The 23802-nt window shown below is 55.8% G+C and overlaps 1 protein-coding gene across 1 annotated transcript; it reads right to left on the bottom strand.

Annotated features, from left to right (window-relative positions):
- Positions 1–1907: 1907 nt before the first annotated feature.
- RTN4RL2 (reticulon 4 receptor like 2) lies at positions 1908–17866 on the bottom strand. Its single transcript, XM_070563923.1, has 3 exons — positions 17280–17866; positions 10447–10928; positions 1908–3263 (listed from the first exon to the last, which is right to left on the bottom strand). Exons 1-3 carry the CDS (start codon positions 17308–17310, stop codon positions 2514–2516), a joined length of 1263 nt encoding a protein of 420 aa, XP_070420024.1. The 5' UTR covers positions 17311–17866; the 3' UTR covers positions 1908–2513.
- Between the last annotated feature and the right edge of the window lie 5936 nt (positions 17867–23802).

The following is a 23802-nucleotide window of genomic DNA, read 5'->3' as shown; positions in this document are numbered from 1 at the left end:
GGAGTTAACTATAAGTAGGCTGGATGTCTGGCAGACAAGAGAATGCAGAATGTGAGCACACTCACAAAATGCGGGAGGTGAATGAGTTTTGTTTCTTTCAGAGATGGGGAGTTTTGGACAAGTCCCTTCCCCTCTCTGGGCCTCAGTTTCCCCATCAGAGTACTGGTGGGGATGAAACTGGGTGGCCTTGGAACTCCCTCCTGTTTGAGGGTGTGTGGTTCAAGGCTGTAAATCTGAGTCGTTGGGAGCTACTGGGGGTCCGTGCGTGTGAGATCTCTGGGGGTGGTCTCTGCGCAGGGTCCTGTTTGAGCAGCCATGCCTGCATAGCAGTATTTGGGGTGCATCTGCCTGTTTGCGGGCCCTGTGGGTGTTGGCGTGCCTACATGTGCTCTGTAGCTCCGCTTTGTGTGAGTGTGTGTGAGCGTGGGTGTGCACGTGATGGGCGTCCGTGGGTCTGTCTGGGCTGGTGGGGGCGGGGGTGGTGGGAAGCAGCTTTGCTGCAGGCTTCTTCCTGAGGCTCACACACTCCTCTTGCTTTCGCTGTTCTGAAATAGCATCTGGACCGAAGGCCCATGAATATTTCACAACGATAATTCTGTGACCTGGACAGCCTGCTTGCGATTTACCAGCATCCTCCCTCCCCCTGCCCAGGCCCCGGCAGTCTTTCCTCCATCAGCGCTCTTGCCTGGCTGGTCCCCTAGTCCCACTCACCAGCCTCCTCAAAACTAGCCTGACACAGGCTCCTGGGAGACCCCAGACTCTGAGCTCCCCAGGTTCCTAAGGACCTAGCTGCTCTCACTATCTGCTCCGGCCCCCCTTAACCAAAGTCCACTTGCCTTGAGCCTTAGATGTGGACACCTTCCCGTTTCGGTTCCTCTTCTTGCCATCCTTCTGACTTGCCTGGCTAGAGTCACAGAATCTCAGCTTCCATCCTCCTTGAGCCCTGCCATCTGGGTCCCCTCTGTCTGTTCATTCCCACATCCCAAGTTAGTTTCTTAATCCTAGATTTAAACCATCTGAAGTTCTCCCAAGTTGCTTCTGTCTGATGAGCTTCACCCCTAACCCCCATCCCAAGTCCTTCTAGCCCAGCTATTTTCTTTCCCCAGCCTCTCCACACACTGGAAAGATGAAGCTTCCGATCACACCTAAGCCGGAAATGTGCCCCAACTTGGGATTCTTGTCCCTGTGATCACGCTACTCCACTGGTCTCTCCTCTAACCTGCTTGGAGAACTGCTCCTCTGACCTGGTCCATCCCTGATGCTTTCTACCTCACAAGTAGGAAAAGAGACCGTTTGTCGACAGGGTTGCTGTGTACAGCTGTGCAGGCTGTACACTGCACAAGGGCACTCAGCCGAGGGGGTAAGTGTGAGCTGAAACCCAGCCTTAGGCTCTGCTTGCTAAGGAGTTGGCTCTGGCGTGGGGCTGGGTGCCCTTGAGAAAGAGGTGCCCTTTTTCAGATCTGCCCAAAGCCATGCTTGGGCTGGCTGTAACCATGGATGTCTATGTTACTCCTCCTTGCAGGGGAAGGTGGGAACTGCTCTTCTTTCCTGGGAGGGAGCTGTTAGCCAGGCTGGAGGTCTTCCCCAGGCTGAGCTCCTGAGGCGCCAGACAACTCAGGGTGGGCTGTAGCTGCTTCTCCTGGACAAATGCGGAGGTGAGGTGCCATCAGCACACATCCCTGGCTGTCAGATTTCACCCAGCCTGCCTGGGACTCCAGGGTCTCATTCCTCTTCCTCAGCCTTCAGCTTCTTGTCATGGGGGAGCAGCACACTCGCTCCAACCAGCAAGAAGTGCTTGGATGGCACAGAATGGCTCCCCTCCTGTAACCCTCCTGGCCTTAAAATTCTTTTGGCCCTAAGCCCCTTACCCACTTCGGAGGTGCTGAGCCAACAAATCTTACAGAAGGTAAAATAATAGAATTTTTTAATAAATTTTTTTTTCCCAAACAACTTCTGTTGATCTTCACCACACAGGGGCCATGGTGGAGAGGGAAGTTCTCTCCAGGCACCCTAAAAAGTGTCCAGGGTAGACTTAGGAGAAAAGTATTCCTCCAGTGTCGGGAGGTTGAGGGGGGCTAGGATAAGCAGGGGCCTGGGGTTAGCCTGGCCCCACTGAGGCATCCCTCCAAAGGGCTCCTGGGCGGGGCTCCCATCTCGGGAGCTTCCAAAGGCTCTGCTGGTGGAAGATGCTCTGCAGACAAAAGTCCCTCTCTGGTCCACTGTGGGCACTGGGAGAAGGGGTCAGCGGCTGCCTGGGGTGCCCCACCCCAGCCTTGGGATGGGAACAAGTTAATGGCTAGAATTGAAGACAACAGGGCATAGCCACCGGACACGCCTTCCTTGGGCTGCTGTAAGCCAGCAGCCCAGGAAGCAGGCAGTGGCGACCTGGTCCCTGGGGAAGAGAGAGAAGGGACAGGAAGGCAGCTAGGCCAGGGGCGGGGTTGGGGCCAGATCCCCAGCTGGGGATGGGGGCTGCGGGGGGCACAGTGGCCTCTACAGTCTCAGCACCGCAGTCAGAGGTGGTGGGGCGCCAGGAGCAAGAGGCAAAGCAGAGGCGTGCGGAGCCTGGCGGAGAGCGCAGGGCCGCGGGAGTCCGGGGGCGCCTGGCACGCAGCGCCAGGGCACGTCTGCTCGCCACGCTGGTCCTCGCCCCCGTAGCCTCCCCAGTAGTCGTCCTCCGTGGGCGCGTCCCCGCCCTGGCGCCCCCGCGGGTCTTCGGCGGGCAGGTCTCGGTAGAGAGTGGAGGGGTCGGCGGGGGGCGCCCCGGCCTCGGCCACCCCGTACAGGTGGTTGGAGGAGCTGTTGCCGCGGGCGCGACTGCCCGGGCGCGTGGGCGCCGCCGGAGGGCACGCCTGGAAGTCGGCCTCGCGGAGCGCGCGCAGGTCTCGGCCCTGGCGCTCCGGGGGGGTGGCACAGGTCACGTCGGAGCTGGACACGCGCGCGCGCTGGAACCAGGCCCAGAGCGGCCGCGCGCGGCAGTCGCACGCCCAGGGGTTGGCGTTGAGCCGCAGGAACTCGAGCGCCGGCAGGTCGGCGAGCGCCTCGCCGGGCAGCGAGGCCAGGCTGTTGTTGAACAGGTAGAGGATGGTGAGGCGGCTGAGGCCGCGGAAGGCCGCGCGGTGCACGCCCTGCAGCCGGTTCCCGTGCAACAGCAGCCGGTCCAGGCTGCCCAGGCCGCGGAACACGTGCTCCGTGAGCAGCCGCAGGCGGTTCCCGTGGAGGAAGAGGTGGCTCAGGTTGGCCAGGTCCGCGAACAGGTCATCCTGGGGAGGGGAGGGGGGAGAAGAAGAGAGTGGTCTTGAGACGGGTGGAGATTTCTCCCGCGGGCCTGGAGAAGAGGAAGGAAGGGGAGCACTGTAGAACAGAAAGGATTTGACCTTTGGATTCATAGGGTCCTGGGTTCGAATCCTGCCTCCTCTAACCTACTTAGAGTTTGATGTGGGAAAAGCACTATGGTTGAGGGCAGGGCTTCTTAAACTTTAGAATCCCCTGTAGACCCTTGAGCGCTGCCCCCAGAGCTCCTGATTCAGCAGGTCTGGGGTGGGGCCCGAGAATCTGCATGTCTTTACAAGTTCCCGGGAGACGGTGCTGCTGCTGGTGGGAGGACCAGGCTTGCAGAATGAGAACCTCGGGTTTGGTTAAGCTGCAGACTGGGGAGCTAGATTTCCTGACTTCAAATCCCGAATCTATCATTAACTGACTGCTACTTTGGGCAAGGCACAGTATCTCTGTGACTCACTGTCTTCATCTGTAAAATGTGCAGATTAAATGCAACGACATGTATTAAGGTGCTTAGAACGAGGTTTCCATGTGGTTGGCATTCTGCGAGTTAGCCATTATTGTTAAGTTGGCCAAGCCAGTAATCTCTCTGAGCCTCTTTCGTCATCTATAAAATGGGGATGAGTGTACCTCCTCGTGGGTTTGTTCTGAGGATTAAAGCAGACAAGCCCACATAAAGATCAGATGGGCACAGCGCCTGGTGCACCAGGATTCGGTCCAGGGACGAAGCCCACAGGATCAGGAGTCAGAGCCCGGGGATCCAGTCCAGCTTGGCGGCTTCCCATCTGCGTTCCTTTGCACAAGCTATTTAGCCTCATCGAGCCTCAGTTTCCTCAGTATAACTTGGAGAACAACGCCCTCAGCACCAGGCGGAGGGAGGGCTAGATGAGATCATGCTGTAAGGATACAGTACCCGGTGGGCACGTAGACCACCATCCATAAATGGTGGTTATTATGACACTAGGGTTTCAGTTAGAATTAGGTCCCATCCCTTTTTCTCTTGCAGAGGAGCCCAAAAGTTCTGCTACTAGGCTGGGCCATTAAGGAGACCAAGTGTCAGCTCCACTCCCCAGAGGCAGAAGGGGAGGGGAGGGAAGCCTGCTGCCTGGTGCCCTGCATTAGTGCCCTCCTTAGAGGGGCTGTCCCCTCTGCCTGGGGCTGGGGAGTCCCCAGATCAGGCCGTGTTAGTGCTGCAAGGCCCTTGAACTGTGGTTCAGAATTAACGTGGGTGGGGATGTGGGGAGGGGGCTGGAGGCTGCATTTTAACCAGCTCCCCAAGGTATTGGTGATGATCAGCCGGACCTGGGAGTCAGTGCTTCAGGGGCCACGGGCCCAGCCCACTTTTTACCGAGGAGAGCCCTGAGACCCAGAGAGATGAAGGGCTTGCCAGAGAGGGGACCAGAACCCCAGGACTGAGGCCCTTCCCTCTTGTGCAGGACGTCACCGTGGTCAGCAGGCCCAGGAGGTCTGCTTCTTGGGGAGTCGAGCATCGTATCTGCCCAAGCCAGCTCACCCTGGGGTCCTGTTTCCTGGCTGTGGTGCTCCCACCCTTCCCTGCCTGGGGAGGTGAGCCCCCCCACCCCACCCCAGAGCCTGACTGGAGGCTCCCAGTTGGGGGGAGGGCATTGACTCCCAGCCCACACCCACAGCCTCCACCTTCCTGAGCTCCTGCGTGTTCTCGCCCCCTCCCATCTGGCTTCCGCGCTCTCTGCTACAGGAACTGAGCCTGCCAAGAACCCTCCTCTTGGCCACATTGAGATCCGTCCCTTCAACCTTCTCCACTGCCTGTGACACCAGCGTTCTCTGCCCCCTGCCTCCCGGTCCATGCCCAGCTCAGGTCTCCTGTGGGCTCCCTGCATCACCGTGACCTCAGCCTGGCCCAACTTGGTCTGGTGCCCTTGTCCTTCTTTCCTGGTCCCCGAAGTGGGCTCTGAGTCCCTTCCACTCAAACACCTAATTAGGGTTTCTTTTTTTTATGGAGTGTCAGCAAGACTAGGACATACCCAGAGATACCTGGTCAGAGGATCAATATGCGGGGTGGGGGGGTAGAAGGAGCAGAGGTAATGGACACCTTGGGGACTTCAGAACATCAGGAAGGGACGACCCCAGGTTCAGGTGCCTAGGGAATTTAGGCACCTTTGACCCACAGCCCCACTTTATGGGTGAAAAAGTTATTCGATTCTAACCTCCTCCCCTTGCTTTTTTCCCTGTGTAGAAGCCGTGTCCCTCCCTCTCTGGGCCTCAGCCTGGGGGGGTCTATTCCCCCTCCCCCATCCAAGCTGTTGCCAAATCCCACTGCCACTTCCTCAGCTGCAGTTTTCAAATCCGGTCCTTCCTCTCGCCGCCCTTAAAACCATTCTCTGTGCATTAATAAGCGCTTGACTTTCACAGCCCTCGCCCTCCCCCACCACTCTCCCTATGGCCCCCTCCCTCTGGGCTGGGAGCATCTGCTAAAGTCATCCTCTTCCATTTCGAAAACCACATTTCCCTCACCTCCCCCCCGCCGCCGGTTCACAGCTCTCTGCATCCATTTGGAATCTCAATGCAGCATCCCTGCCCCGCCACTTCCCCTGGACAGCATCCTATTCTTAACCTTGCCTCCCTCCAACTCCCAGCTCCAGTATCTGGCACTAATCACATCAGCTGCTGGGCTGTGTGACCTTGGGTAGCTCTAGGCACCTCTCTGAGCCTCACTTTGATCGTCTGTGAAACACGGGACTTGAGATAGTTGATCCTCAAGATCCCATCCTCATCTGATATTTATGAGTAAGTGAGTCCTGGAATGTACCTCATTCATTCAACAAAGCTGTATTGAGCGTCTACTCTGTGCCAGGCACCCCCACTCAATCTATGCTGGGTATCATCGTCAACATCCACGTCAGCAACGTCAAGCAGCTGACTTACTGAGCTCTCACCATGCACCAAGTTCGTGCTATACAGACCCCATGTAGTAACCTAATCAGCACAATGCTAGGAGGAAGGTAATATTATTCATCCCCTTTCAGAGACTAGGAGAGGGAGGCTCAGAGTAGGCGAGTGACTTGCCTAGTGGCCAAGAGCTCTGTGTAGTGGATTGCAGGCGTGAACTTGGAGACAGGGCTCTGAACAGCTACACCCTGGAGTCAGACACTTTGGCCAGTTCTAGACTGTGCCCTTTACTAATTGAGTGACCTTGGACTGGTGCCTGGACTTCACTGAGCCTCAGCGTCCTTGGCTATTAGATGGGGGAAATGTTGCTTACTCTGAACCAGCCATCATGCCGAGGCCCTTTCAAGTAGCATCTCCTTTAATCCTCACAACGAATCCCCCCCAAGGAACAGGTCATTTCCTCCCTTTTATGGATGGGTCCATTGAGGCTCAGAGGGGTTAAGTAACTTGCCAAAGCCACAGAGCAAATCAGAGGTGGGGCTGGGATTCAAACTTGGACCTGCCTGAGTACACAGACTGCTCTTACACAACATGCAGGCTGCCGTAATGATTAAAAGAGAGAACGGGTGTCTCTATCATCTGGTTCCACTCCAGATACGCTCCAGGAGAGCAGGGACTCTGTTTTTGTTCACTCTGGAATCCATGGCACCCAGAACACTGCCTGGCATGGAGTGATGCTCAATAAACGTGTGTTGATGAATGCACCCCGCTGGCAAGTGCCTGGCACACAGCAGACAGTTTATAAGAACCTCCACCCCACCCCACTTCCTTTCCACCTTCCTCACCCTGAACAGCTGTGGTCCTCTGCCCTCCTCCGGAGCTCTCCGCTCGGGGGAGGCCCGGCTCCATCTTGGGTCACACTCGCATTCTGCGGATTGCAGCCCAGCCTGCATGTCCTCACCTGCCTGGGGCACCTCCCAGCCTAGTCTCTCCAGGCAGTTCACAGGCAGAGGCTGCCTCTGTTTCTCCTCTATAAAGGACCAGGTGTGGAGATGCGTCCTTCCCATGATGCCCCATACCATTCATGCCAGGGATGTGCAGAACAAACACTTCCCATCTCGGAAGACCCCAGCGTCCACTCAAGGTCTCCTTTGCCCAGGCCTTTCCTGATCCCAGACCCTGGCTGCCATTCATGCCCTGGGAGTCGATGGAGGATGAGGTCATGATGACATGTGCTTTATATAGGCTAACTCTTTTACTCTTTACAGTCATTCTTTGTGGAAGGTATTATTTTTATTATTCCCATTTTAAGGTTGAGGACACTGAGATTCTGAGAGGGAAGGCACTTGCCTAAAGCTAAATAAGTCAGAAAATAGCAGAGCAGGGATTTGAACTCAGGCCCCAGATTCCTCATTCTGAACAACTAATACACACTGGTGAGGAGGCCAGGGTCTCAATACTAACAATAATAGTAATAATGGCACCTATATATCCAGTATGCTGAATTTTTTTTAAATATTGGCACCTGAGCTAACAGCTGTTGCCAGTCTTCTTTTTTTCTTTCTCTCCAAAGCCCCCCAGTACATAGTTGTATATTCTAGGTGTAGGTCCTTCTGGTTGTGCTATGTGGGATGCTGCCTCAGCGTGGCCTGATGAGCGGTGCTAGGTCGGTGCCCAGGATCCGAACCGTCGAAACCCTGGGCCGCTGAAGCCGAGCACGTGAACTTAACCACTCGGCCATGGGCCGGCCCCCGAGTGCACTAAATTTTAATCTTCACTAAACGTCTTAGATAAGTATTAATATTAAGTACCATTATGATCGCTGTCTTATAGATGAGGAAATGGAGAAGGAGAGATTGTCCAGTCATATAGGAGGTAGGATTTGAACTTGGGTCTGGTGGACTCCACAGCGTGTGCTTTCAAAGATGAGCCCACACAGTCTGAATACGACCCTCCTGCTCCAAGACAGAGCCTAGTGGAGAGTTCTGAGTGATGAAAATGGCCTGAAACGTCATCAGACCAGGCAGGCTCAGGTACCACCAGCAATTCCCAGTTATGTGGCCTCAGAAACTTCATTCATTGTCCCTGTTGTCCCTACTGCCCGGCTGTTGCGAGGTTCAGTGTGATTATGGGAACACGTCGGCCCCAGTCACATTTATGTTTAGAGGCCTTCTATCTACAAAGTCTGGGACCTTGGGCTTCAGCTTCCTTATTTGTGTGGAGATACAGACAATCTCCCCACAGGGCTGTAGAATGCAATGAGGGGGCTGAGCGCACTTTGTAAACGGGGAGGTGTCAGGCAAATAGAAAGGAAAGAAAAGGGAGGGGGTATTGTGGGACCCACCCATGGCCTCAGGATAATCCTTGAAGTTGACCCAAATCTCCAGGATGGGGTCCAAGATGGGCTCTTTCCCCAAGACCAGTGCTAAATGAGGCTTGCTTCTTTTTTTAAAATAGGATTTTTAACAAGCATTTATATAGTGCTCACCGTATGCCAAGCACTAGTCTAAATGCTTTACAAATTATTCATGCACTTAACGCTTAAAAATCCCTTGGAGATGGGTGCTGTTGCTACCCCCATTTTGCAGATGGAAAAACTGAGGCTTAGGAAGGTTAAAAAAATGTGAGACACTTGTAAGTGGCAGAGATGATACCTGTAAAGTCCTTAGCATAGTGGCCGACACATAGTGTGCCCTCTAACTGGTGGTGGGTGCTATTATTATTATTATTATTTTTTTTTTTTGAGGAAGATTAGCCCTGAGCTAACATCTGCCTCCAATCTTCCTCTTTTTGCTGAGGAAGACTGGCCCTGAGCTAACATCTGTGTCCATCTTCCTCTGCTTTATATGTGGGACACCTGCCACAGCATGGCTTGACAAGTGGTGCATAGGTCTGCACCCGGGGTCCGAACTGGCCAACCCCAGGCCGCCAAAGTGGAACATGCAAACTTAACGGCTGTGCCACCAGGCTGGCCCTGGGTGCTATTATTATCATTGTTTATGCACTAATAATAATAACATGTGACATAGTTTTCCAACATATTATGTATTTTACTTGCCTCTCTCTCCCACTAGAATGCTCTCTCTGTGAAGCCAGGGAGCTTGGTCTGTTTTGTTCAATGCTGTATTCTCAGCACCTAACTTATAGTGAGAGCTCAATAAATGTTTGCTAAATTATTATTACTATTGTTACTATCATTAGCAAGATCAGCCCTGACCTGATTTTCAAACAGCATGTTGGTGACCAGCCTGGGGCGGGGAGGAGGAAGTGCCTGCCAGGTTTATGTGGGGAGAGGGGAGAATTTGGATATCTTTGTCCCCTTCCAGCCAGAGGCTGTGTGGCCGGGGACGATTTTCTCCCAGAGTGGTTTGGCGGGTGTGTTATTGCTTCCTGGAGAAATAGAATGGGAGGATTTGACTGTCACACAGTCAGCATAACAACAACAATAAACAATATTTAGATCAATAATAATAACAATAAATAGCAATTACTGGTATTCCTTCCGTTTTCAAAGCATCCATTTTCCAGCTGCTTAATAGGTCTTTTCCCTTTTTTCTCTTTTGCCCTTGCACTGAGATGGCAGGTTGTACAGGAATCTACAAAGAGTAGGTTTTCCCCTGGTCCTATTATCCAGCGAGTTGGAGAGAGGTGGCACCTTCTATGGGACGCCAGTTGCAGTGGCTCTGTGCTAGGTCTAGCTCCACCTCCCGTGATGTGGGAGGGCGTGGGGTGGGTGAGAGAAGCAGCCACAGAGGCCTCCGGGCTGGGGTGCCTGGAGAGAGCAGAGTCCCCCGAAGGCAAACAAGGGGTGAAGGAGAGAGCACCGAAAGAGACACATACTCACACCCAGACAGACATGGGGGTGTGTGTGTGGAGTGGGCGTGTGAAGGGAGACAGACAGAAGAGGCAGAAGACACATGGGGGAGGCAAGTTAGTGCGAGAGACAGAGAGGGACAGAAAGGGACAGACAGACAGACAGGCAGAGGCAGAGGGAGACAGATGGGGGGATGGGGAGTTAGTGAGAGAGAGGCAGCAAGGGACCCAGACAGGTGTAGACAGACAGAGGAAGACAAAAGAAAGAAAAGCCCCTGGAGAAAGTAAGAAGGACAGAAACTTAGAAAAGACATAGAGAAATAGAGAGAGATGCTGAGGCAGCAAGGGTGGCCTGGGGACACCCACAGGGACAGAGGAGGTGAGAGGCTGGGGGAGAGAGGAACGCAGAAGAGGACCACGTGCATGTGTGTGCATGCGTGTGCGTGTGTGCCCGTGCACAGGTGCGCTGGGGCGGGGCAGGCTCACCTGTAGGTGGAGCAGGCTGTTCTCCTGGAGGTAGAGGTACTGCAGGCTGACCAGGCCTCGGAAGATGTTGCCAGGCAGGCTGCTGAGCTGGCAGCGGTAGAGATGCAGCGACTGCAGGCGCTCCAGACCCTGGAAGGTGTCAGGCTCCAGAGAGCGCAGGTGCCGGTTGTCGCCCAGGTCCAGCTCCTCCAGGGCCTGCAGGTGGCGGAAAGTGCCCGGGTAGATGGTGGAGAGGTTGTTGGAGAAGAGCCACAGGGTGAGCAGGTTGGGCCCGAAGGTGCCCGGCCGCAGCGTGCGGATGAGGTTGTTCTGCAGGAAGAGTCGCTGCGTGCTGGGCGGCAGGGACAGCGGCACTGAGGAGAAGTTGTTGGCCTGGCAGCTCACGGTGGGTGGGGACGAGTAGCAGGTACAGAGCATGGGGCAGCTGGGGGCCGCTGGGGGCAGGGCCAGGAGCATCAGCAGGAGGCAGGCCGAGGCGGGACCTGCCGGGAGAGGGAGAGCAAGGTGCTCTGGATGGGCTGCCAGGGTGGGAGAGCCAGCGGGGGGCCTACCCATCCACCCAAATGGCCTGGAGCCTGGCACTCCTAGGTCAGGTGCTTCTGGGTGCAACCTCAGAGATGCAGGAGGCCCTGGCCACTTCCACTTTTTGAGGCTCCTGGTATATTAAAAAGCGAAGAAATGCCAAGAGGACATTGTAGAAAGTGCTGTGACAGTGTTGAAAGTTGTTTCATGAGTGACCGTCGTCTTTCATTCCTGTTTTCACTATGGTCGGTTTCCCTGTGTTAACTGTCAGGACTTCTCAACCTTGGGTTTTTTTTTTTTTATAGACAACTCTGCTTTTTTTCGTTGTTGTTGACTTTTTTTTAAAGATTTTTTTCCCCTTTTTTCTCCCCAAAGCCCCCCGGTACATAGTTGTATATATTTTTAGTTGTGGGTCCTTCTAGTTGTGGCATGTAGGATGCCACCTCAGCATGGCTTGATGAGTGGTGCCATGTTCGTGCCCAGGATCTGAATCAGCGAAACCCTGGGCTGCTGAAGAAGAGAGTGTGAACTTAACCACTCCGCCACGGGGCTGGCCCCTTGACTTTCTTTTTTTAAAGATTGGCACCTGAGCTAACAACTGTTGCCAGTTTTTTTTTTTTTTATTATTATTATTCTCCCTAAAGCCCCCCAGTACCTAGTTGTAGATTCTAGTTGTGAGTGCTTCTAGTTGTGGCATGTGGGAGGCCGCCTCAGCATGGCCTGATGAGCAGTGCCATGTCCGTGCCCAGGGTCCGAACTGGCAAAACCCTGGGCCTCCAAAGCGGGGCGCGCTAACTTAACCACTTGGCCATGGGGCCGGCCCCTCAACCTCGGTTTTGAGAGTTGGGCTGGATAGTTCTTTGTCGTGGGGGGCAGTCCGACAAGGAGTCCTATATAGGGTGTTTAGCAGCATCCCTGTCCTCTACCCACTAGATGCTAGTAACACCCACCCTCTCCCTGTTATGATAACCCAAATGTCTCCAGACACTGCCACATGTCCCCTGGGGAGCAAAATCGCCGCCATTTGAGAACAGCTGGAACTAATCTGAGACCCTTTGTGAATCTAAGGCTCGTGCAAAATGGCCCTCTGGCCACCCCAGGGTCTGGCCTTGCCGAGCCCCCCGGTGACCTCAGCCCTCCTCCCTCACCTTCCTGCAGCCTTCACCCTGAGAGAACCTGAGCCTCTTCATGCTGGAAGGCCCTTAGGGACCAGGGGGCAGTGGGTCTCTAACTGGGGCCCCCAGCCCCAGAATCAGCCCACGGTCCCGAGAGAATGCAGCTTCCCCGGCCCTGCCTGTGCAGAATCCGAATTCCTGGAGGGAAGCCCTGGAATCTGCATTTTACACCCCAGGCTCTTTTCATTCACAGTCACTTAAAAATTTTTTTTCAAAGTAACTTTTGAAGGTTGGAAGTGGTCCAGCTTTCTTAGGATGCGGATGGAGAAGCAGGCTCAGGGAGGCCCAAGGGCCTGGGGGCTAAAGAGCTGTGTCTAGGCCCCCGTGTCCCTGTGCCATAGCAGGGGTGCAGGGCCCTGCACCCTTTGCTGTCCCCCGCTTTCTTGCCCTCACTGCAGCTGATCATGGTCTGGGCTGGAACTAGCTTGACCTCTACCCTTTATCATGACTTCCAGATGACTCCTGGGATTTTCTTCCGGCAGGTCTGCCGGGGGGCTGGGGAGCCTGCACCCACCAAAGCCAGCCAGTCATTCCTGGGCACACATCAGCTGAACACCTGCTTCAAGCAATGTGCCAGTCCTGAAAGACCGGGGGAAGACCCTGTCCTTGGACCCAAGGACCTGAGATTCTGGGGTTCAGAGACCGGGTGGGCGGAGGGGGCAGGGGAGACTGAGGGGTGGGTGACTTTAAATGATGTCTTCTGCTCAGAGGTTGCTGTGTGTGACTGCATGTGTGTGAATGCGTGCGTGTAAATATGTGTGTGTGATTTGGGGGAACGGTGTGAGCGCGGTGGTGCTCACTACATGAGGTGCTGCTGAGCAAGGGGTGTGCGCACAGCCCGACAGACCCTGGGTGTGGCACGGGTATCACGGATGCTCCGGTGTGCCTGCCCCCATGGGAGAACACAAGTGCAGGGTGGGGGACCCCACGCCCGATGTGTGAGGTGCTCCCGCTGGCCCCCGGATTTCGGGCCCGCTCCAGCGCCGACCAGGCCCCATGGTGAGCGCCGGCCCTCCCCGTAGCCGCGGCGCCGGTGCGTGTGAACGTGTGCCGGCCGGCCTCCGCGTGTGTGTGAGTGCCGGGCCCCGTGCGTGTGTAGGCTGGGTGTGATGTAATACTCAGTGACACAGCGGCTGCTGTTCCATTCGTTCACACCACCTCCGCGTTTCTCGGCCCTTCTCACCCCTCCTCCGTGCGGCGTTTCACGATTACTTTCTCCTCCTGAGTTTTTCAGAGCCACGTGGGGTGGAGGAGCCTGTCTCTCTCACCCCTCATCCCAAGCTGGCAGGGGTGGGGGGTGGAGCACATTAGGGAACCCTGGGTGGGTTTCAGGAGGGCTAAAGTTGGGGCTTCGAACAGGAGATTCAGAGATGAAAAGGTCCTCCAGGTTCACCTGATTCAAACTCTTGTTCTACTGAAGTGACAAATGGAGTTCAGAGAGGGCAGGCGACTTGCCCAAGGTCACACAGCAAAGTGGTTGACAGGGCAAGGACCAGAAAGGAGGCTTCTGATGCCTGGCCAGGGCACTTCCCTTCCTGGCAGTCACCCTCTGAGCTTGCTTCCCCAAGGACTTGACACCAGAGAAAGCCAAATCCTTCTCTGACCCATTAATCACACCCGCTATCCACAAGCTCACGAGTGTGAACTCCAAAGGATTACAGAGCTCTTCCCCCAGCCTAGGGGGCTGACTGGTACCGGGGAGAGACAGAGGGAAGAATGTGGATTCCCAGAATACTCCAGAGTCAGGGGCCAGTCCCCTGGTGACAGGGTCTCCTCCAGCCTGCAGGCTGAGTGCAGCAGGGACTGGCAAGGGCCCCCTCACTCATCCTCTTACCCACCACTCCCTGGCCCCCTACCTGCCCACATTCGGGGGGGGGGAGGCTCCTCTCTTCTTTCCCCACACGACCTCCCACTTGCCACTATGTCTCCCCCCATCATGGCCCACCTCCCTAAGCTGGAGATGGTGCTCTCTGCAAGCTCTTTGAGGAGGGTCCCTGAGCAGGGGGCCCCTCTGTGACAGCTGCTGCGTAACAGTGACTCTGTTGCCATTTCTGGTCCTCGCCGCCGCCGTGCAAGGCAGCTGTAACCCAAGGAGCCTCATCCATAATTCAGGCTGCGGCTCTCACTGGAGGCGAGGAGGAGGGGCAGGTGGGGTCTCTGGGTTTCTCTGCCCCAGGCCTGGCTGGAGCGCTCCTGGGCAGAGGCAGCGGGGGCTGGTGAGCTGTGCCTTTCTCTCCCTCCTCCGCCTCTGGTTCCTGCCCAGCGTGTGCCCTTTTCCTTCTCACCACAGTCCCCTCCCCACCCCCTGCTTCTCACAGCTCTTCACTATCACTCCTCCCTCCAGACCCATATCCTCCCTCTCTTCCGGAGGACCACCCTTCCACTCCCAGCCCCTATTTTGTGAATCGCTGGCAAAGACCAGGGCAAGGTGCACAGAATGTCAGAGCTGGAAGGGGCGTACCTCAGCAGCCATCAAGAGCAAACCCCTTATTTCACAGGTAACACCATGGAGAGCTGGAGAGGGGAAGGGTCAGTTTCTTAATGAGCAGTTCAGGCCTCCTGGTCCGAATCTCTGACGGTCTGCCTTCAATATCGTTCTCGAAGCCTTTATTTCATGTCCCCACTGCAATATGGGGCGAGGAAAGCCCATTCTAACAGCCTCCTCCACCCTCGCTGCTCACCCCATCCTCTCTCCTTCCTCTTCCTTTTTTCTAAAGTCAGCAGGTGATGGCTAGAGATGCAGAGGAGTGTAGAGCAGGGACAGGTGGAAACCATCTGTTATTAAGCACCTACTGTGTGCCAGGCACTGTACTTGAACATGTCTTTATGCATAGACTACAACACAACATAATCCTCGTGAGATCAATAGGATGGCCCCCAGGTGCAGATGAGGGGCGGGAGGCTCAGAAACATGAAATGAGTTGCCTCCGGTCACGCAGCTAGTACAAGTTGGAACCCAGATTGGACAAGCGCATATCTGAAGGGACTCTCTCCAACCTTTCTTTGGGAGACCCCACATCATCCACGGAAACTGCCCCTGAGTATGAGAGACGCTGCCCTCAAAGTACAGGGAAGACAGAAATTGCGCCCAGGTGCACAGGGCTGGAGCAGCCAGGATGCAGGGCTAGGGCAAGGAAGGGACCTAGGCTCTCTGCAACGTTTCTCTCCTCGGCTCCAGGTTGTGGCTGCTCTAGGGGGCAGCCTGTTTGGGAGTCAAGAAGAGATGACCAGTGTCCAGAAGATGTGGCCAGAACTGACCAGGGGAGGGAGTGGAGAGAGGCCAGAACGTGGTATTGATCCCGGAAGGCTGAGGCCAAAAGTATCCATTCACCGAGGGACCATTGTCAAGGACTGTGCACTATCGCCCTGAGTACCAAGGCTCAGAAACAAAGTTCTCAGCCCGGGAGCTAGCCGTCCAGAGGCCCCTGTGAAAGAAGGAATTTGAGGAAGAGGCAGATGGACCCAGGGTAGAGGACAGGAGCCAGGATGCTCAGGGCAGAGTGACTTGTGCAGAGTGGCCTTAGGAAAAGGTGCTCCCTGGAAAGGGAACCAAGGGCTGTGGCTCTGAAGGAGAGTCCCAGGGTCCCAGAAGCAACAGCTCCACACCCAAAAGACTGGGGAAGGGCTGGGGTCTGCTGGGCAGACGCTGACTGGGCAGGGGCTGAGAAGGTGGGAGCCCAGGAGCGGAATGGAGGTGGCGGCGATGCCACTGACGCAGGGGCCTGGGGAGGCACTGATGCTGGTGACGGAGGTTTAGAGCTGCTGCAAACAGCTTCTCACTCTGCCAGAATGTAACACCCCAAAATAAGCAGGCACTATGGTGGCGGCGGCAGGTTCAGACGACGAGGCCCAGAGATATAAATGGCAGCAGGGAGCCAGCCAGAGTGCCCACCCTCGGAGGCTGCCACCCCACTGGAATATCCTCCCCCTCTTCCCCTCAAGCCGCCCCCAAGGCCCTGAGCTCAGAGCTCCCGGTCTGGCCCACTGGCCACTCCCTGAGAGGGGATGTGACAGGCAGGCGCTTTGGGAATGGAGGGCTTCCCACGTGGAAGTGGTTACCAGAAGCCTCTTTGTCTCATCCCTGGGCAGCCCCCCCTGATTCCTCTCTCCCATCCCTTTCTCTTCCTCCTCCCCTTCCTTCCTTTCCAGCCCCCATCCCCATCCTGATCAACCCCCAGCCCTTCTCCCATCTATGGTTCCCAGTCCCCAACCCTAGCAGTCATCCTTGACCCTCTTCTTCTGTTCCTGACACTCCATCTCTCTATCCACCATCCCTTTCCTCCTCTGGTTTCTGATCTTCCCTCTCCCCTTACCTTCCAGGTCCCAGAGTCATAGCCCTCATGCTCTTTCCCAATACCCCCACCCCTAGATTCTGGGTCCCTGCCCCTAGTCTTCTCTCCACCCCTCCCTAATCTGGTCTACCCTCTTCCTCCATCTTCACTGGAGTCCCACTCCTTCCATGCTTTTCCCATCTAACCTTTATTCCTTCTCCTCCCTATCTCCCTCCTTCCCCTAACTACTTTCTCCATCGTTGACTGCCCCTTCCTCGCCCCCCTTCTCTCGGACCCCTTCTCCACCCTTCCCCCAGTCTCTGCCCCACACCCTTGGCTGTCACTCAGTCCGTGGAACTATCGCCTTTCCAGCGCCCTCCATCTGTCCTACCAGGGAGGGCCATTTGGATTTCCCTCTGTGCCCCCTAGCCTCCCAGACAGCCCCCTACCCACGTCCCTTGTCCTCCCAGGTGACTGGAAAGTGCTGAGGCACGGGGCACGAGGAGTTGCTGAGTCGGCGCTTCCCCAGCCGGCCGGAGTCCTCAGCGTCCCCGGAGCAGGTGGAGCCGGGACAGAAGAACCTGAGCCTCCCTCCCCTCTCCGGGCCCGGTCCGCCTGCCCCCTGCGTCCCCCCTCGGTCACGAGCTCCCTGCACATCCCGGCAGGCTCCGAGCCGGTGCGCTCCTCCAGCCGGCAGCCCTGGGGGCGGGGGCGGGGCCCCCCGGCTAAGGTTTTCCCCCTCCCCAGGCTACCCTCACCACCGCCCCCCCCCCCCGCCCCAACTACCCCACCCTCGCGCCCTGGGGCAGCGGGCGCCCGGGTCCCCTCCCGATGCCCTCCGCCTCGGGCAGGCTGGGGTCCCTACCTTGCAGCAGGCGCCTGAGCCCGGGCAGCATCTTGTCTCGGCGTTCGGGGGAGGGAGCGGCGGGGGGAGGGCAATCCCACTCGCTCCCTGAGCCCGCCAAACGGACGGCGGGGACTCCGCGGGGCTCCGGGAGGGCCCGGGAGTCCCCGGGCTGTGTGGCCCGGTCGCGGCGCTCTACCCTGCGCCCCCTGGGCTGCGGGCCTCGGAAGGAGCCATCGGCCCCGACGGGACGGGGCGGGGCGCAAAGGGGTGAGGTGGGCTGGAGCTGGCCGTCGACGCCAGGTGCCGGCGCCCCCCAGCAGCGCAGGCAGCGCGCGAGTCCGTGAGTCCGTCGGTCCGTGCGCCCCGGCTGCTAGCCGAGGGAGAGTGGGGACAGCGAGGATGCTCTTCCCAACCGCCCCCCCTCCTTCCCGCACTCGCTGGCTCCTCCCTCACTTCCTAGCTTGCCGACTTAACCCTTTCCTGGCCACTAGAAGGCGGGAATGGCTTTTTAGCTCCCTCCATCCTGGCCCCCTCATCCTTGGCGGCCCCGGAGGACTGCTTTCGTTCGCCTTCGTGGCTCCACGCTTTTAGGGAAATTCCTTCCTGAGGGGGTGCGATTGTGTAAGGGAACCCCGTGGACTTGTCAAGTTCCCTTCTCCCAACTTTCCCGGAGGAGAAGGGCTCCCGAGTCACCTCTCCCTCTTCACCGCGTCGCCGGCACCCCTGTCCGGGCCTCCAGCGTTTCTCTATCCGGGGAGAGCTCCGAGATTCCACTTTCCCTCCCGTTCCCAGACCCCAAGTCCATATCGTGTACGACTATAAGAATAGTATGTGCAACTTTGTGTGTGCAAGATCGCGTGCATAGGAGCGTGCACACGCTCGTAAAGACGCTTGTGCAGGTGTGACTCAGAGTGCTCGCACGCTACCTTTTATATGGGCCCGCGGAAGCGGGGGGCGGGGGGGGGGCACGTGAGTGTGCGCTGAGTGCCCAGTGAGCGTGAGTGTCTGCGCTGGTGGAAAACGTGAGGCTGTGAGAGAGTTTGGCGCGAGCGAGCTTGGGGATAGGTGGCGAGGGTCTATGTGCCCCGGGGTGGGTATGCCCCTTAATGCATTTGCGAGTGGGTGCCAGTTCCGGTCCGCGTGCGAGTGTGTGCAATTTTATGTGTATGTGTGATGTGTCCTGAAGGGGATATCTCATCTCCCGCGGGGGGATAGGTGAGGACTCAAAGGTGCGGAGGAGACCGTTGGTTTCACGCCAGCTTCTTCTACCTCCTTTTAAAGAGGGGTGCATTCTGATTTCGTCTGGGCCACTCGCGCCCCTGGTGGCCGCGTTCGGGGCGATACCGGCACACCGGTGATCTAAGCGTCTCCTTACGAAGGTGGCGATGTTGTCCACTCTGGCCCGGACCTGGCCCAGGGCGCCGGGCATCCAGCCCTAGGGAGCCGCCCCGGACCAGGATAGGCGCGGGGCCCTGCGGGTGGGGGGCGCCGCTTGCGGGACGGCGGCCAAGCGGCGTGGGCGGGGTTGGGGCTGCGGGAGCGGCGCGTAAGGCCGACGGCAGGACCATCTGCGCGCAGCCGGCCCCGGCCCGCCGGCCCGCCGGAGCGCGGGAGCCCCGGGGCGGACGCTCCCAGAAGCAAAGAAAAGGAACCCCTCGCCCAGTCGCCTTGCTCTCTGGCTCCTCCTCTCCTATCTGTGCCAGAGTCCAACGCAGCGCCTGGCATACAGTCGGCACTTTATAAATGCTGGTCTCAATTGCCATTCATTCTCTCCGCCATCCAGTAGCCTCTCATTCTTCCCTCGTTCTCATTCGATTGCTCTCATTTTCTCCCCCTACTCTTATTCGTATTTTATGGTCTCCGTCCCTCTGTTCTCTCCCTCCTTTCTTTCCTTCCTCCCTCCTTCCCTTCGTTACTGTCTCCCTGTCATTCCCTCCCTTTGTGCATCTCTCTTTTTGTCACTATCTTCTCTCTCTCACTGTCTCTCCGTGTCTCTGTCGCTTCTCCTCTGTCCTTGTGGCTCCTTGCCTCCCTGTCTCTCCATCTCTGTGTCACGTGTCTCTCTTTCCCTGTCTCTGTCTCCTTTTCCGCCCCATTTCACTAGCAAGCTCGCGGCCCACTTTCACCCAGACGCTCGGGCGCCCCCTGTTGGTTCCATCCTCAGCCCTTCCCGGGCTCCGAGGCCGTCTCTCAGCACCCAAATTTCCTCTCCCGCCCCTCTCGTGTTCAGGTGAGGTAGGAGCGGAAAGGGGCGTCTCTGGGGCTCCCGTCCCCCTCCCATCTCTAGAAGGCAAGAATAGGCCCTGCGTTTCCCCAGACCCACCCTGCTGAGGGCCTGCGCCTGGGAGGAGGGCCTGGAGGGGGCGGCGGCGGGGAGGGAGTGTTGGGGGTAGCAGGGTGGGATTTGGCGTCCTTCCCCGGAATGAGCCGCGGCACAATCTGTCGCTGGGTTTGTTTGCCGAGCTGCCTCCGGAGCTCAGTGGGGCTGGCTCCCGGGGAGCGAAATATCACAAGATGCGGAGACAGACGCTGAGGGGCGGGTGGGCGGCGGGCTGACTCAGGTGTGCTGTCATCGGCTCCCGGGGCCCGCTCTCTTCTGAGAGGGTGGGGGGGACCCCAGGCCCCCAACACAGGCGGGCACCCGAAGCTGGGAGGGGAACCCTCATCCTGGAGTGAGCTGCAGGGAAGGGGGTGGCCCTGCCAATAATCCTTGGCTCCAGGCCTCTCCTTCAGGCCTGGGAGCCCCAAGGGACACCCCAAACTTGAACCCAGATGGTCACAACCCCTCTGCTTGTACGTACCCCATTATACAGCTGTCGGTTTCCCATAATTACCTGCTGACTCACCACTTCCCCCCACTAGACTGCCAGCTCCTCGAGGGCAGGAAACTCCTCCCGTCCATCTTTGTGTCCCCGCAGGTGCTCAGTGAACCATTTGGGATGGATAGATGGCCGGTGGGTGGTTGGCTGGTGTCAGTTTGCAGGAAATACCCAATGCATCTAGTCTTCCCTGTAGAGCGTGTTGACCCCTTGTTCCTCTGCCTGTGAACATTTGATCCCCTCCCCTCCCCCGCCCCCCCCCCTCCAGACAGGCAGGGAATCGGAAACAGCTCTCCCTGGAGTCTGAAGACCAGAGTTCTCTAGGTGACCCTAAGCAAGTTACTCCCTTTCCTGGTGCCTCAGTTTCCTCATCTGTACAGTGGGAATATACCACTGTACAAGATGTTTAGCTTTTCTAAGCCTAGGTTTTCTCATCCAGAAAATGGGTGGGGGGCAATATTAGTTCCCAGCTCACCCATAAGGCTTCAATAAACCTCCAGCCACTCAAAGTAGGAGAAAGTGCTTAGTAAAAGGAAGCTTTGATCAGTGTCTGTGGTGGTAGCTGTTTATCATGGCTGTTTTGGTGGGGATTCTTAAGATCTTTATCTCAGTAGAATCAGACACCATGTCTCAACACGAGTGGACATCCTGCAGTTAGATGTTTTGGGATCTGAGGGAGTAAGCTGATGGCAAAGTGTAGGGGACGGCTGTGCCATAGGGCATCTAGGTCCATCCCTGGCTGGACACTTGATCAAGCTCTTGGGGGCGGGCGGGGGGGGGGGGTGGGTGGGGGGGGTGGGGGTGGGGAGTGCGGTGCAGGGTCTGGCCACAGAGCTGGCCTGCCCTCTAGTGGCTATAGGTGGATCTGCAGCCCCAGAGAAGCCAGGGATCTCTGGCAATGGGCTGGAGGATGGATATTCCCTGAGAAAGGGGGAGGATTCGTTGGGTGGAGAACAGTGGGTTTTGGAGAGGAGGTCGTGTAGAAGATGGAGGATATTGGCACGAACTAGAGGAGTCTCGACTTTCTCTATGAGCACCCCTGCTCTCAGAGTGACACCTGAGGCTCCTCTTCCCTCTGGGGGACCCCACCTAGTGAGTCCACAGAACTGCTCTGGTTCTTTTCTCCACCTGTGTGGCAAGCTCACTGAGTGGGACGTTTGGCAGTTAGTGTATGAGGTGGTGTTCCTCAGTGATCAAGAGCACAGGCTTTGACAGGTTTATGGCTTGGCTCTCTGCTCCCTTAGCTAGATGACCTTGGGCAAGGTGTTTAACCTTTCTAAGCCCAGGTTTTCTCATCCAGAAAATGGGTGGTGGGTAATATTAGTTCCCAGCTCAAAGGGTTGCTTGAGGATTAAATAAGATAAAGCATGAAGTAACCTAACAGAGTACCTGACCCTGTGCTGAAGAAACACTTATTATTATTGATTTTCTCTTTTTAGCCTAACAACAACCTGTGAAAATAGATGTTGCAGTCTAGTGACAGAAAGCCATCAATTCAATCTAACGCAATCCCAACCTGAATCAGAAGTCTTGAGTTCTAGTCTGGACTCTGCCTCCATGGCTGTGGAACCCGGGACAGACCTCTCTCTTCTCTGGGCTTGAGGCTCGCTGTTGAGAGGAGCATCGTGGTCTGGATGCTCTTCAAAGTCTTACGAAGCCATGACTTTGTGACATCTTTGTTTTTCTATGGCTCTGTGTGATACTGTGATTTATAAGAAATATATATTTGGTCATTCAGATGACCATAATCTATTTCTCATATATACTTGGTCTTTGGCTACAGTTCTTGGCTCACAGCTCCCCAAACCCTTGGAATTTCCTAATTGAGGAAAATGATAAAGGTGTGTTTTGTTATGTGAATGAGGTGACTTTTGGAAGCACCTAAGGATGGGGGTTGGTTGCCAGGAGAACCAACCATATGATTAGTGTTGGAACTTTCAATCTTACCTCCCAACCTCTGGGGAGGGTAGGGGGCACTGGAGATTGAGTTTGGTTGCCAATGGCCAGTGATTTAATCAAGCATGCCTCTGTAATGAAGCTTCTGTAAAACCCCAAAAGGACAGTGTTCAGAAAGCTTCCAGGTTGGTGAACATGTGGGGATGCAGAGAGCATGGCTCCCCTGGAGAGGGCACAGAAGCACCACCCTTTCCCACATACTTTGCCCTCTTCATGGCTCCCATCTGGCTGTCCTGGGGTTATATCCTTTTGTAGCAACCCAATGATCTAGTAAGTAAAATGTTTCTCTGAGTTCTATGATCTGCACTAGCAAATTAATCAAACCTTAGGAGGAGGTAGTAAAAACCTTTGATTTATAGCCAGTTGGTCAGAAGTACAGGTGTCAACTCAAATAATCCATGATCAATCTATAAATTAAAATTTGGGGTGACTTTATTGTGAGGCAGGTCCGAGGACTATAGCCTGGGGGGCTTCCTTCCCCAAGGAAGGAAGCACACCCAAGAAGTGGGGTGTACAGAGTGGTTGTACACTGTCTTGGAACAAAGAGCATATGTCACATGTGGCAGGAAGATCTCTTTTACTAGTGTCATGAGATGCTTAGCTGGCACAGCAGGTCAGTGATCACAAAGTGAGCACAGCAGGTCAGAAATTAATCCTTAATTTCTAGGAAGAGATGCTTATCCTTAAGGAAATGATATGGGGGGTGTGGAGCTACATCCGTATCTTTAGGGGCATCATTCTTATCTTTGGGATGTTGTAAATGTTTAAGGCAGATGTACAATTCCTACTCAACAGGCCGTGCCAGGGATTTTTGGAAACATGAGGTCAGGCTGAATTAGTTTTAAACCAAATGGCTTCCTCATAGACTAATATATCCTATTGCTTTTCATTTATTTATTATAGGTAACAACCTGGCTTTGCCACTGGAGTCTGAAGTCCAAGGAGGGGATTGTTGGAACCTCCCATCTGTAGCTGGTCAGTCAGAAGCACAGGTGACAACCTGGCTTTAAGACTGGCATCTAAAGTGGAGAGTGAAGGGGTAGTCTTGTAGGACTGAACCCTTCACCTGGGGAATCTGATGCTGTCTCAGGCTGGATAGTATCAGAATTGAGTTGAATTGTAGGACACCCTGCTGATGTCCGAGAATTGTCTGTTGGGGTGGGGAACTCCCTCACCCCATGTTGGAAATTGGGTCTCAGAACACCCAAAAGACTCCAGAATTGGAAGCTACTGAAAATGGAACCTCTCAGCTGGATCCCATGCTGCCCTCACCTCCTCAGCCCTGGGGGGTGTGATGAGGGCCGCAGCGGGACATCAGAATTTCTAGGCATTCCCCCAGACCTCAATCTGGGCTCCTCAGTCCTGCTGTTGGCCACCAGGCCTGCCCCTGAGCCTGTCAGTGACAGCATGCATACTCTGGGGAGAGGGGGAAGGGGCTGGGCTTGCATTTGTCACCCAGAACCCTTCCCACAGTGAGCTCCATGTTCTACTCTGCCTGGCCTGATGGGGACAGGGCTTCTTTCCAAGTCCTTTCTAAAATACGGAAGAAAACCTAAACTAGATTAGTTTAAAGGTTGAGGGTATCAGAATGTGCTTCCTCCTTCCCTGCTTGGTTTCCAGGGTCTCTGTCCAGTTATGTTATTTATAATAACTGCCATTTATTAACCACTGACTTCATGTCATGAACATATGTGTGTTGGCTCATTTAACATTCAGAGCGGCTCTGTGGGGGAGGGTCTATTAATATCCCTTTTTTTTTTTACAGA

Source organism: Equus przewalskii, chromosome 11 (genome assembly GCF_037783145.1).
Source record: "Equus przewalskii isolate Varuska chromosome 11, EquPr2, whole genome shotgun sequence".
Lineage (NCBI taxonomy): Eukaryota > Metazoa > Chordata > Mammalia > Perissodactyla > Equidae > Equus > Equus przewalskii.
This window is presented reverse-complemented; position numbering and strand designations above follow the sequence as displayed.